Source organism: Dermochelys coriacea, chromosome 12 (genome assembly GCF_009764565.3).
Source record: "Dermochelys coriacea isolate rDerCor1 chromosome 12, rDerCor1.pri.v4, whole genome shotgun sequence".
In the NCBI taxonomy this organism is placed as follows: Eukaryota; Metazoa; Chordata; order Testudines; family Dermochelyidae; genus Dermochelys; species Dermochelys coriacea.
In genome coordinates, this window is record NC_050079.1 from 6,942,985 (window position 1) to 6,955,982 (window position 12,998).

General features: G+C 50.7%; 1 protein-coding gene across 1 annotated transcript in view; it reads right to left on the minus strand.

Moving 5' to 3' along the window:
* LOC119841380 (RNA-binding Raly-like protein) overlaps window positions 1–12,694 on the minus strand; it is a 51,767-nt gene extending 39,073 nt beyond the window's left edge. The window contains exons 1-2 of the mRNA XM_038368756.2: window positions 12,249–12,694; window positions 1,795–1,873 (exon numbers count right to left, since the gene is read on the minus strand). Of these exons, the coding sequence (XP_038224684.1) occupies window positions 1,795–1,873; window positions 12,249–12,447 (278 nt within the window). The 5' untranslated portion in view covers window positions 12,448–12,694. The remainder of the gene's footprint in view (window positions 1–1,794; window positions 1,874–12,248) is intronic.
* Between the last annotated feature and the right edge of the window lie 304 nt (window positions 12,695–12,998).

Here is a 12,998-nt window from a genome sequence, read left to right on the forward strand (position 1 = left end):
TTGAAATGGGTTACAAACAGCTCTCGGTGTCGGGCCCTCTGCTCTCCCATGATGGAGTAATTGTTACAGTCAATTTGGTGCTGCAGTAGGAGTTACTCCTTCAGCAAAAGGCCTAACGACATGGGAGGGAAAGGTAGATGCTTTGCTATGGTTTCCACCACATGGTGCTGGCCACCTTGGGAGACAGGGTACTGAACTAGATGGCAGGTGCAAAAGCTGCAGATCTCTCGAGATATCTAGATAGACTTATGTGTAGTGCTGGGGAAGAGCCAGTGGTCGTGGTACATGTAGATATCAATGACATAGGGAAGGACAGGAGAGAGGTCCTGGAAGCCAACTTTAGGCTGCAAGGTAATATAAATATAAAATCATGACTAGTGTGGAGAAAGTAAATAAGGAAGTGTTATTTACTCCTTCTTATAACACAGGAACTAGGGGGTCACCAAATGACATTAATAGGCAGCAGATTTAAAACAAACAAAAGGAAGTATTTTTTCACATAACACACAGTCAACCTATGGAACTCTTTGCCCCAGGATGTTGTGAAGGCAAGACTATTACAGGGTTTAAAAAAAAAAAAAAATCTAGGTAAGTTCATGGAGGACAGGTCCATCAATGGCTATTAGCCAGGATGGGCAGAGATGGTGTCCCTAGCTTCTGTTTGCCAGAAGCTGGGAATGGACGATGCGAGATGGATCACTTGATGATGACCTGTTCTGTTCATTCCCTCTGGAGCACCTGGCATTGGCCACTGTCAGAAGACAGGATACTGGGCTAGATGGACCTTTGATCTGACCCAGCATGGCCGTTCTTATGACTTTGGGTCTGAGCAAGCCTGGCAACACCTGTGTTCCTCAGTTCAATTCCCTGCAGTTTCCTCAGAGGGACCAATGTCTCCAGAAAATCATTTTCAGGGTTGGGATGGTGAATTTCAGCATATTATTTCTAAAGCAGATTAACCTTTAGAGCTTCTAATTTCCATTGAGACACAGCCTTCTGAAAGCTATGGAGAGGGGTGCAAGGAAACCGCCTCCACCCCACCCCCCGGGAAAACGGCGTGAGGAAACCGCCCCCCGCTTCCGCCCCACCCCCCAGGAGAACGGCGCGAGGAAACCGCCCCCCGACCAGCTCAAGGAATCTGCCCCAACTGGGACATGAAGGTGCCCAAAGCACCAGCTCCCCAGTGAGTTTACAGACTCTCTGTCACTCAGATCCCCGGCCACTAGAGAGCAAGGCCGATATTGTGGGTGTAGTAGAGGATCATGGGTAATTAGGACACTTTATCTGAGGTTTGAAAACATGAGGCTGAGTTACCGTGACAGCAGGCCTCGTGCCATCATGGCGTTTCAGCAGGTCAGCAGATCTCCCCATCTCAGCTGGTACACCTGCCACCCCACCCCTTCCAGTCCTCCAGTGGGACACAATGCATTCTGGGAGTCACCTGAGGCACGACTAGAGACTTCATCCAGAGCCCAGCAGAGAGACAGAGTTGAACGCCCTGCCACCCAATGACTGGGCTGTGGTGGGGTGCAGGGGGCCTTCTGGGCTATGGAAGGAGAACCTGGAGCTCAAGGGAGGGAGCAGGATCTGGCTGAGTGAAGAGCAGAAGAAGATGGGATACGGGGAGGAGGGCTGGTGGGAGAAGAGAGACCATCGGGGCAGAGGTCTTATCCCACGAGAGACCCTCTGACGCTCTCCCGACACGACTGAGGATAATCCCCAGGCCCAGAAGCAAGCACCACTTAGTACAACACCCCCACACCCACCAGACCACAATGTGCCACGCAGACTCACTGGTACAGGGTGCCACCATGTTGCCGCTTCTGTCCAGGCCTGGCTCGGCTCGGCTTGGGTTCTCTGGCCATGTCCAAATCTAGGGGAAGAGACAGCGGGGGAGTGAGACAGGGCTAGGAGAGGGGACGAAACGGCCAACAGAAAGGAAGGGGAATATGAGATGTAACAGCCGTATATTTCCGTAGGGTGGGGTTTCCAAAAACACGTCAGGGACTTAGCAGCCAACACCCATTGGCTCTCAGGAATCACCTAAGCGCCTAACTTCCACTGATTTCAATGGAACTCAGGTGCCTTCAAGGGCCCCCCCCCACCTCCACCCCTTTCTGAATGTGAACCACAAGCAGCAAGAGCCAGAGGAGTGATTATAGGGACCGAATGAATGACCTCCAGGGCGGCTCTCACATGTCACACTTCCAAGAACTTCACAGTGACTCCCTCATCCCCCCCCAGCAGGTCAGTCAGTGTCATGATCCCTATTTTACTGACAGGATCCAAGGCACAGAGATATTAGAGGCCACATTTTGAAAAACAGCCTCTGACTGGGGAAGGGAAGAGTTCTTGGTGCCTGACTTGAGATCAGATGGACTAACTACCAGAGGTGCCGGGGACTCTCAGTACCCATGACTTCAACTGGAGCTCAGGTTGCCTGAGCTGTCAGGAAACCAGGCTCATATTAAGCACCCAAAATCAGAGGCCACTTCTGAACACATTAGCCTAAAAGGAAATTAGCATCAGAGCCATGAGTTGAATGCAGGAGTCCTAACTCCTAGTCATCGGTTGCAACCATTATGCAATACTCCACACACAATACTTCCACGTGCTGCAGGTACAAAGGCACCATAACCACCACTAACCCACACCACCTAAGCACCTTCCTTTCCAGATCCTCCAATGACTGCCACAACCTCCTATAACGCCTGATGACATTCTGCATGAGCAGGGCTTTAACCCAGTGACAAAACATGGCTGATGGCCTGTCTGTACACAGTCCCTCTTGGTCAGGCCTGGGATACTGTAAGGGGACAGGTTCATGGACAGAGATGCAAATGGCCTGGGAGAGGCCCTAGGAGAGCACAACAGCACTATTATTAGAGGTAGTCTGTATATTATGGTAGTAACTAGGAACCCCAGTCCAGGAACTGGACCCCATGGTGCTAGGTGCTGTATAGACTACACAAGCAGTAAGGACAGGATGTGAAGAGGAAACTGACAGCCAATTGCAACGACAGGGGGCTGGAGGAGGCAGAATGAGATTATTCACAGTAGAGTTGGGCCAGAGTAACATCACTCACATCCCAGTGACAGGAGATATTTGATGACCACAAGTGGTCAGGACCTTGCTTTTGGGTCTCATCAAAAAGCTGGTCACAGCGCCCCCTGTCAAGGGTGACCATATTTCCCAAAGGGAAAAAGGGACATTACGTGGGTCTAGCACAAGCCTTCCCTCTGGGTACTCCCTCTCCCCCAAGTACATGGCTAGCCTGAGCCACTCGCGTGAGTCCCTCATGCAGGGCTGGCATCGCTGTTTGAGCAAGGCTGGGGCTGGCATCACTACTCGCCCGAGCCCTGCCTTCCCCCTGCCCAAGACCAGCATGCCTTCACCTGAGCCCTGCCTCCCCCCCGTGTGGGGCTGGCATCGCTGCTTGCCTTGGCACATTCCTCCGCACCCCCACTTTTTTTTAAAAAGTGGGCATTTGTTCGGTTTGCTCTGGCCAACTGATCAAGCTGACAAGAGCAAACGGGACAAATGCCCACTTTTGCCAAAAAAGTCAGGACCGCTGGGACAGGGCTTAAAAAAAGGGACTGTCCTGGCCAAAATGGGACATTTGGTTACCCTACCTGTCACCAAGCTGCCACCTGAGTCCTACTCACTAACAAGCCAGCACTTCATGCAGAGTGCTGGGCTTCTTTGAAGGTCTCTTGACCAAAGATGCAGCCCAGCTTCCCCCTGGGCTTAAGGGTAGGAACCTGGGTCTTATAAAGAGGGAGACAGCAGCAGGGGAAGGCTAGTTACCCACTGATCTCTTTCAGCCAAGGGAGGTGAGGGAGCTGCTGAGGAAGTAAGGGCAGAAACTGCAAAGGGCAGGAGGTCCTGAAGGAGACTAACCAACTGTGGTCAGGAGAGCAGCAGAGGGGCTTTGCCTGCTGACCACTCAAGGCCAAAGAGAGGGAGAACTGAAGAAGGCGGAGTTCTGGCCAGGAGTGGCTGCTTGGTGCAGAGGAGATTAGGACAAAAGAAGCGCTCCAAGCCTGGCTGAAGATGTCAGAGCAGAAGCTCTGTGTTGTGTTGATGGACTCTATACTGGGACTTTGAGGACTGTTTGTTATTAAGCCATCTACAGGCCGAGGTGCTGTTAGCCACACGAAAGCCCTGCTACAATGGTAAAGTATTTACCCTCTGAGGAGCTGCCTGCCCCTTCACCTCTGCTTCAGAGCAGGGGGTGCAGCTAGGGCAAGCTGTGACTGGTCTGCAGGCTGGCTGAGCCAGTGCCCCCTGCTGATGTTATCTCTGTAACCTCCCAGGGTAGAGGCACCAGCACGTACAGCATGGTCACAGACACAGCTAGGGGGAGCGAGAGTTAGCTGGTTGCTAAACTTTAGCACACTGGGCTTCCAGCTGTTGTGTTTCTGGAGTCTCCAAAGGGTTTATAAAAAGCCCAGTGGGTGAACAGCAAAAGACAAGGCAATCTGACCATCAGAAATGTTGCCCCTGGGCAATCAATTACTCATGTCTCAATCTCAGTGTACTCGAGGGCCATATTTCCCATTGGCACAAATGCCCTTTCTTTGCACTTACTCTGTTTGAGAGCTTCATTTCAGCTTCCTTTCTTCTTACCCCAGGAGGTACCCTGGCTGCTGCCAGACATGGCCAAGGCTGGTGGCCTGCTTTAGAAGGGCCTTCAACAGACTGGGGCACCTTAGGAGACTCCTGTGTGAGGCAGCCTCTCTGCAGACACTATCAGCAGATGGTGGTTCCCAGCTTCCAATAGCAGAAGTTTCATAGTCCCAGCACCACAGTTAAGGTTCCTCTATTGCTGCAGGCAAACAGCCATGTGAGGGGCTGTGCTTGGCCTTGTAGCCCACTGACATCCAGTTCTGGTTCTTCTCACGGCAGGAGCTGTATCCAAAGTCCATTCCAGGTGGGCACAGGAATCCTGTCCAGGCTCTTCTCTTTGCTCCCAGTGAATGAACATAGGGGAGGAGCCCATCCCTAGCTGCTCCACTAGAAGCAGAGCTGCTGGGCCCACTGCCAGGGCAGCAAATGATTTCTTGTGACTGATGCCATCCTTGCTTGGTGGCTTCACTGGGTGAACATGAAACTCAATCTCAGGGACATGGAATCAAGCCTCATATTTATTAGTAACAGCATGGATCAGTAGATAAGGCATTAGTGTGAGACATAGGAGGCCTCCACCACTGACCTACTGTGTGACCTTCAGCAAGCTGTTTCCCCTCCTCCGTCTATTTAGCCTGTAAGCTCTTTGGGGCAGGGACAGTCTCTTTGTTCGTATATGTACAGAGGCCAGCACAATGGGGATCAGATCTCGGCTGGAGATTCTAGATGCTGCTGCAGTACCAATAATTATATGGCCCCAACCACACAGCGCTTGAGCCCAGGTTCAGTGAAGTTGGGCTTGATCAGGACAGAGAATGTTTTGACCTGGCTAAAGAACTGCATGAGTCAGTCCAGGTAGAGAACACGGTGCACTAACCCTGTCTGCACCCAGTGTTGCTAGCTGAACAAACCACCGCTGCCTGGTATGCCTACAGCTGAGTGTGAACTGTGCTGACTGGGTCCAGAAGACTGTCTGGAAACAAAATTTGCAGAAGAATACAAGGCCAAGCCAGTCTGGCAAGATGTCACTCAGCTGGATGTCAGACAGCTGATACCTGCTGCCTTTCAGTGCGGGACACTAATGTTCTTGAAGCCCAGTAGAAGGAAAGCCCCGAGAGTGATGGTCCTGCCAAACGGGGCACTAGGGTCCTATGCAGCTTGGGGAGGATGCAACAATCTTTCAAGCAAGACCATTACCCACTGATCCCACCACCACAGTCAAAGCTGCCATGAACCATCACTGTCCACCTACCCCATGTGCCAGTCCCAGTCAGTGCTGGGGAGTCTCAGAGCTCAGTATCAGGGGTGGAGAGGCTTAGAGCTGAGGCAACAGTATGGAGGTGAAATCTCCTCTGCCTTCCCACAGTGGAGAGGATGAGTGACAGAGCCTCCCCACGGGCACACTTTGCGCATACAGACCTGCAAGGGTTACATTCAGTAGGAGCAAAAGCCCAGACCAAGAGCTCACCATTCCCATCAGCGCAGCTCCTGCTTTCCATCCACATTTGCACATCCCAGCACCCTAACTGGAAATCTATCTTGGTACCGACTGCACTCATCACCTGAGTATCTTTGCTGCTGCATCCAAAGAGTAGTGACGGTACACCATGCAACTGCAGATCATGCTGGCTCCACCATTACTCTGTCCCCCTGCAGAGTCCATGTGTAATGCCTTGCAGAGATCCAGAGCAGTATTCAGGAACAGCTGAGACGGGCCCACACAACACCCCGTACGTGCTGGGACAGGACATAGAGAGCTGTGGAATTCCAGGCAGGGCCCCAGCCAAGCAGATGTGCTTCCTGTAGTTGCCAGTTCTTTATCCTGACAGGGAGTCTTTAGTAACCTTTAGGATTCCACTAGTATGCTGGTTGCCAGTGCCTTGGAGGGGTCTGAGCTGCTCTGACAGTCCCTCCTCTCTCCATGGCTCTCCATTTGCACCTGTTACACGTCTGCACATCATCACCTGTGCAATGAACACCGTCTCCTCTTGTTTGCAGTAATCCCTGGAGCCCCATCTTCTGGAACGCTTCTTCCGGAGTTCAAGTACAAGCTGAATTAGTATTCATGAAATGCTGATAGGTGTTCCCAGGCAAACAACAGATCCCTCAGCCACAACAGACTCAGCAGAGATGGCTTGCCACGGCTAAGAAGGAATGGGGTGGAGGAGGGAAACCATGCAAAGATACCCCCACTCATGTGCTTGCGTACTTGGGAGACCTTTCACATTGCCACTGCCTTGCAGTGCTGCTGCTCCCAGACTCTCACTCCAGCAAGGCCATGCTGGCAGGCAGTGTGGTCTAATGGGTAGAGCACTGGATTGGGATCAGGAGAATTAGGTTCTATTCTCTGATCTCTGTCACCTTTGGCAAGTCACGGCCCCTCTACCTTGTCTATTTAGACAATATGCTCTTTGGGGCAAGGACCGCCTCTCGCTAGGTGTCTGGACAGCAATAGCGCCTCTAGGCAACATGGCAATACACATAACAGCTGCAAAGCAATCAAGTGTTGGGGATGGGGACCGGATGCCTCAGGAAACTAGCCATGGAATTGGCCTTTATGCCTCAGAATAATAAGAAACATGGATGGCCCCAAAATACGAGATTCACAGCCAAAGTTTCATGTGCTAGGCTCAGCGCATGAGAGAGGAAGGGCCAGATGTGAAAACAGGGATCTGGATCCAAGATTTGGAGTGTTTGGTTCAGGCCATTTCCTGGGTCATCTAGCCCCTTTCCCTGCCAGGGCAGGATTGCCCCCTAGAGTCTATCCTCCAGGGCTTTGTCCCATCTAGTTTGAACTGTCCCCAAGCAATAGGTTCCTTTCAGCACTACGAAACCTGCACTACACCATTATCACTCCATCCCACTGCTCCTAACTGCGCCGCTTTGTACCAGCCAATAATTCTTCCTCTTTCTTGGTGTTTACAGGTTCCATATTTGCAGGCTGTTGTCATGTCCCCACTTTAGCCATGCTATATATTCAGCTCTTCTATGACCAGTCTGTCTCATCTTTCTGCTGCTCTTCTCTGAATCCCTTCCAGTTTCACTCTCTCTTCTGGGAACGAGGTGTCCAGAACTAAACACGCTATTCCAGGTGCGTCACGCAGATCGGGACTATTCATTCCTTGTCCGCGATATGATGCCTCTGTCCAAAAGAGCATTGCTGCCACATCACACTGCACATTTGTGTCTAATTTGCCCTCTACTGTCCCCTGTCAGTCTCTTTCAGCATCACTGCCCTCCTGGTTTCACTCTTCCCTTGAAAATCTGTAAATCGGATGATATTGTCCCCAAACCACCGTGCATTTTATTCCAAGAGTAATCTCATTTTATTTTCTGCCCATATTTCCAGTTTCTCTCAATTCACCTGTATTATTTCTATCCTCTCTGCTGTAGGCAACTATCCCAATTTAGTGTCATCTGCAAATTTAAGGCCAGATTCAACCAGTCTTTATGTTGAATAGCAACTCACTCTATCCCATTGACTGGCAGACTCTGGCACATTTAACTAACATGAGGTTTACCTTCTTCCAACCCCTATCTACTTGGATCCCCACCTCTCCACCTGCAATTTCAACTCCTCCTTTTCCGTGCCCTTTGGTTAGGTTTAATAATCAATTTTTAGCCCATGTAATGTCCATATCAAAGCCAATCTGAATCTATTTTAAAGGGTATGATTTTTGTGAGTCACTGTGGCAAATACTTTACTAACCTCTATAAATTTTGTCAAAAAGCATGAGCAAGATTTTTTTGGCTAGAAATCATCTTTTTAAGCCTGTTCTCATTATTGCTCAGAGTGCCTTTATCCTCCAAAGAATTAGTGCTTTCTTTTTGCTTTTAATATTTGTTCTATTATTTTACTAAGGTTAAAAATTAGACTTAGATTCATAGATACTAAGATCAGAAGGGACCATTCTGATCATCTAGTCCGACCTCCTGCACAGCGCAGGCCACAGAATCTCACCCACCCACTCCTACAAAAAACCTCACCTATATCTGAGCTATTGAAGTCCTTAAATCATGGTTTCAAGACTTCAAGGAGCAGAGAAGCCTCCCTCAAGTCACCCATGCCTCATGCTTCAGAGGAAGGTGAAAAACCTCCAGGGCCTCTCCAATCTGCCCTGGAGGAAAATTCCTTCCCGACCCCAAATATGGTGATCAGCTAAACCCTGAGCATATGGGCAAGATTCACCAGCCAGATACCCAGGAAAGAATTTTCTGTAGTAACTCAGATCCCATCCATCTAATATCCCATCTCAGGGGATTTGGCCTATTTACCCTGAATATTTAAAAAAAGATCAATTACTTAGCAAAATCCCATTATCCCACCATATCATCTCCTCCATAAACTTATTGAGTAGAATCTTAAAACCAGATACATCTTTTGCCCCCACTGCTTCCCTCGGAAGGCTATTCCCAAACTTCACTCCTCTGATGGTTAGAAACCTTCGTCTAATTTCAAGTCTAAACTTCCTGGTGGCTAGTTTATACCCATTTGTTCTTGTGTCCACATTGGTGCTGAGTTTAAATAATTCCTCTCCCTCTCTGGTATTTATCCCTCTGATATATTTATAGAGAGCAATCATATCTCCCCTCAACCTTCTTTTAGTTAGGCTAAACAAGCCAAGCTCCTTAAGTCTCCTTTCATAAGACAAGTTTTCCATTCCTCGGATCATCCTAGTAGCCCTTCTCTGTACCTGCTCCAGTTTGAATTCATCCTTTTTAAACATGGGAGACCAGAACTTCCAGGGCAGGAATTGCCAGGATCAGTCCCGCTTCCTTTTTTGAAGATTAGTACAGTTTTTATTATACCCTGTCAACCAGCTAATGCTCTAGTTGTCCAGGACTAGTTGTCCAGCTAATGCTCTAGTTGTCCAAAAACTATCGTTGCCTATTTGAACTGCAGCTTGCTTGGAGGAGACCAAACCCCTGATGCTACTTACTGCATCTCGTTCACAGTGGGGAAGTGTCCATATCACACACACACAAACGAAATTTCACCAACATAACAGGCGACTAGTGGAGAAACCAAGGACTGTCTGGTATGACTTCTGCTGGCACTGGGGTGGACAATGGGAGTGATTTGGGATTTCATAGTAACACTTCCATGCAGGCACATTAGTAACACTAAGGCCCTGACTACACTAGACTTTTGTCAATGTAATTCAGATTTCATCAACAAAACCGCACACACTACAATGCTCATTCCGCCGACAGTGTCCGACGGTGGCCAGCATCACATGCTTCAGAAGGATGTGCAAGAAACCCCCTAGTGCACAATAATGGACTAACCTGTCCCTAGGGGAAGGATCTTCCCAAAATCCTTTCATACTTGGCTTGTGCCCTGAAGGAGTGTTCACATTCCATCTAAAAATATTGGCGTTAATATCCTTTCTGAAGAAGCTGTAGATATCCTCATTATCAATATAAATGTCCATTCTGTCTTGGGACCCTTGGCTTCATCAATATCTTGTTGCAGTGAGTTCACAGCCAAATTATGCTTTGTATAATGAATTTCCTTTTTACAGTTTTACATTTGCAGTCTTCCAATTTGACCATTCCCTTTGTTCTAGTAATCCGAAAGAGGGTGAACAGGAGTTCCCAATCTCCCTTCTCTAGACCACTCATTATTTTGTATTCCTTTATGTTTTGTATACTTCCTTACAGCCCCTCCCTAAACTAAACAGACCCCATCTTTCAATCTTGCCACACACAGAAGTCTTCCCTCACCCATTATTTTTGTCACCTATCTTTGAAACCCATCAATTATTGCTATATCCTTCTGGCGATGAAGTGGCCAGAACTGAATACCGTATTGCCAGACCACAGATTTATAAATTGGCATTATAATATTTTTATTATTACCCACTCAGTTCTTAAGCACCCTAACATTTGGTTTTTTGACTTTTGCTGCCAACTTTCACTGAGTGACATCCAGGACCTTTTTCTTGAGTCGTTACAGTTAATTTAGAACAAATAGGTATAAGAGTAGTTCAAATTATTTCTTCCCATGTGCATTGCCTTGCATTTTTCAGCATGGAATATCACCTCCCACATGCTGCCCATTCACCTAGCTTAACTGGTCCCTTTGAAGTTCCTCATGGTCTTTCTCTAGTCTTAACTTACGTAAATGGTCCTGTGTCACCTGCAAAATTTTGCTACCTCACCTCCTTTTCCAGATAATTGATAAATATATTAAAAACTGTGGTCATAGTACACAACCTTGTTAACCTTCTGCCATGTTGAAAATATTCCTGCTCGTCATTTTTCTGTCACTTAGCCAGTTTTTGATCCATGCCAATTCTTTATTGGACTTTATTGGCATGGACTCCAGTTTCCTAGTAGCCTGTCATGAAGGGCTTTGCCAAAAGCTTTTTGAAACTCCCAATGTTGATCATAGAATATCAGGATCGGAAGGGACCTCAGGAGATCATCTAGTCCAACCCCCTGCTCAAAGCAGGACCAATCCCGAATTTCTGCCCCAGATCCCCTAAATGGCCCCCCTAAGGATTGAACTCACAACCCTGGGTTTAGCAGACCAATGCTCAAACCAATAAACCATGTCAGCTGTTCTCCTTTTTGTTGAATTCTAATAGGTTGCAGAGGGATGCTATTCCTTTGCAGAAGCCATGCAGATTTATCCCTATCACAGCATGTAATTTCGGTGCTTTACCATTCTATTTTAATTATTATTTCAACCAGTTACAGAAGTAAGGCTACACTGCTTTGCAATTCCCAAAAATCGCCCCACCTTTTTTTCCTCCAGGTACATTTTCTTCCCTTCAGTCCTCCAGTACAGCAACTGGTATTAATAAGAGATGGCGCATTTTATCAGCAGTTCAGCCACTTTATTCCTCCAGAACTCTTGGGGATACCATCCAGGTCTGGGGACTTGTTGCTCCTGAATTTCTCAGTTTCTCCCAGCACCTCCTTCCTTGGTGTCTCAATCTCCGACAGTGTTTCCTCCGATTCCTTTGTGGGCATTTTGCCCTGGGATGCCAACGGATAGGACATACCTGGAGGCAAAGGTGCCCCAGACAAGATGGCACAGCCCCAGATGAATGGCAGCTAATGCTCATCTTGAACCAAAATAAGAGAGCAGTGCCGAGAGTGGATTTCCTCAGCTCAGACCGACTGTACTTTCCCAGGACATTTGATCCACTACGCCTAGGAAAGATTGCCTTCTGCAGAGACGTAAACAAGTGCCCACTAGACCTGGTGGCCCAACGGCTACCAGCTGTTCCTCTGACCTTTTCACGGCCCAGCCAGCGCCTTCCCAGCCAGAGAATCGACAGGAAATCCGCGCCGGAGGGGGAGCGCGGCACCCGCGCCGGGCTCGGTTGCCAGCTGATCCAGCGCCGTAGCCACGCCGTCACGCAGGCTGTCGTGCAACCCAGCTCCCCTGCGTCAGCGGGGGACCCGCTCGTCCCAAAGCCGGCCTCATGCCGCCTCCTTCAGCCCCCGCCAGCGGGGCGGAGGAGGACGAGCCGAGCCCCGCGGCCGCCGGCTCGCGCTCGCAGCGGCGTCCCGCATGTGCCCTCCGGTGCGGGGAAAGGGCCTGGATCGGGCACGCGCGGGAGGGGGAGGGGAGGGGCGGGGGAGGGGAGCGGGCCGTACTTACACCTCCAGCAGCCGTCCTCGCTGCCGAACAGAGTCATTGCCCCCGGGCAGGGGCCCGCTGCGGCATGGGGGGGGGGCTGGTCTCGGCGCCCGGCACCCGGCACCCGGCACCCGCCCGCCCGCGCTCCGCTCCGCAGCCGCTCCTGCCCCAGCCGCAACGGCCGTCGGGAGCGAGCGCGGTGGCCCGCGGAACGTACCATCTCCTCTGGCGGTCACGGGGGAGCGCTTACGCGCGAAGCGACCACCTCCGAGACGGCGGGGGTGGGGGGGAGGGTCCCTACCATGGCTCGGCTCGGCTCCGCGCAGCGGCCGGGGGTCGGAGCTCGGCGCTGCCGCGTCCGGCTGCGCTCTGAGGGCCCGATCCGCTCCCACTGGAGCTAGTGGCAAAACTCCCACCCCGGGCGGCGGGCTGTGGCCTGGGGCCTGGGGCCCGAGGGGAGGGCGGGGCGGGGCGGGCTCTGCGGGCAGCTGCGCACCCAGAGAGGCCGCCTGGCCCCCGCGGCAGGGCTCTCCCCAGAGCGATGGGGGCCCCCGGGGCCCGGGCCCGCCGCGGCAGCAAAGCCGAAGCGGGGCCCCTGGCCGCCGCCGGGGGCGGAGCGTCACGGCTCCCTGCCCGGCCCCCGACCCGCTCGCTCCCGCAGAAGGGACCCGATGAAAAGCACTAAAGCTGGGAATAAAAAATGTCAGTCACTGGGGTTTGACAGCCCTGAAGCTTGTCAGACATTTATTTGCAAGAAACCGCGGCGGAAGG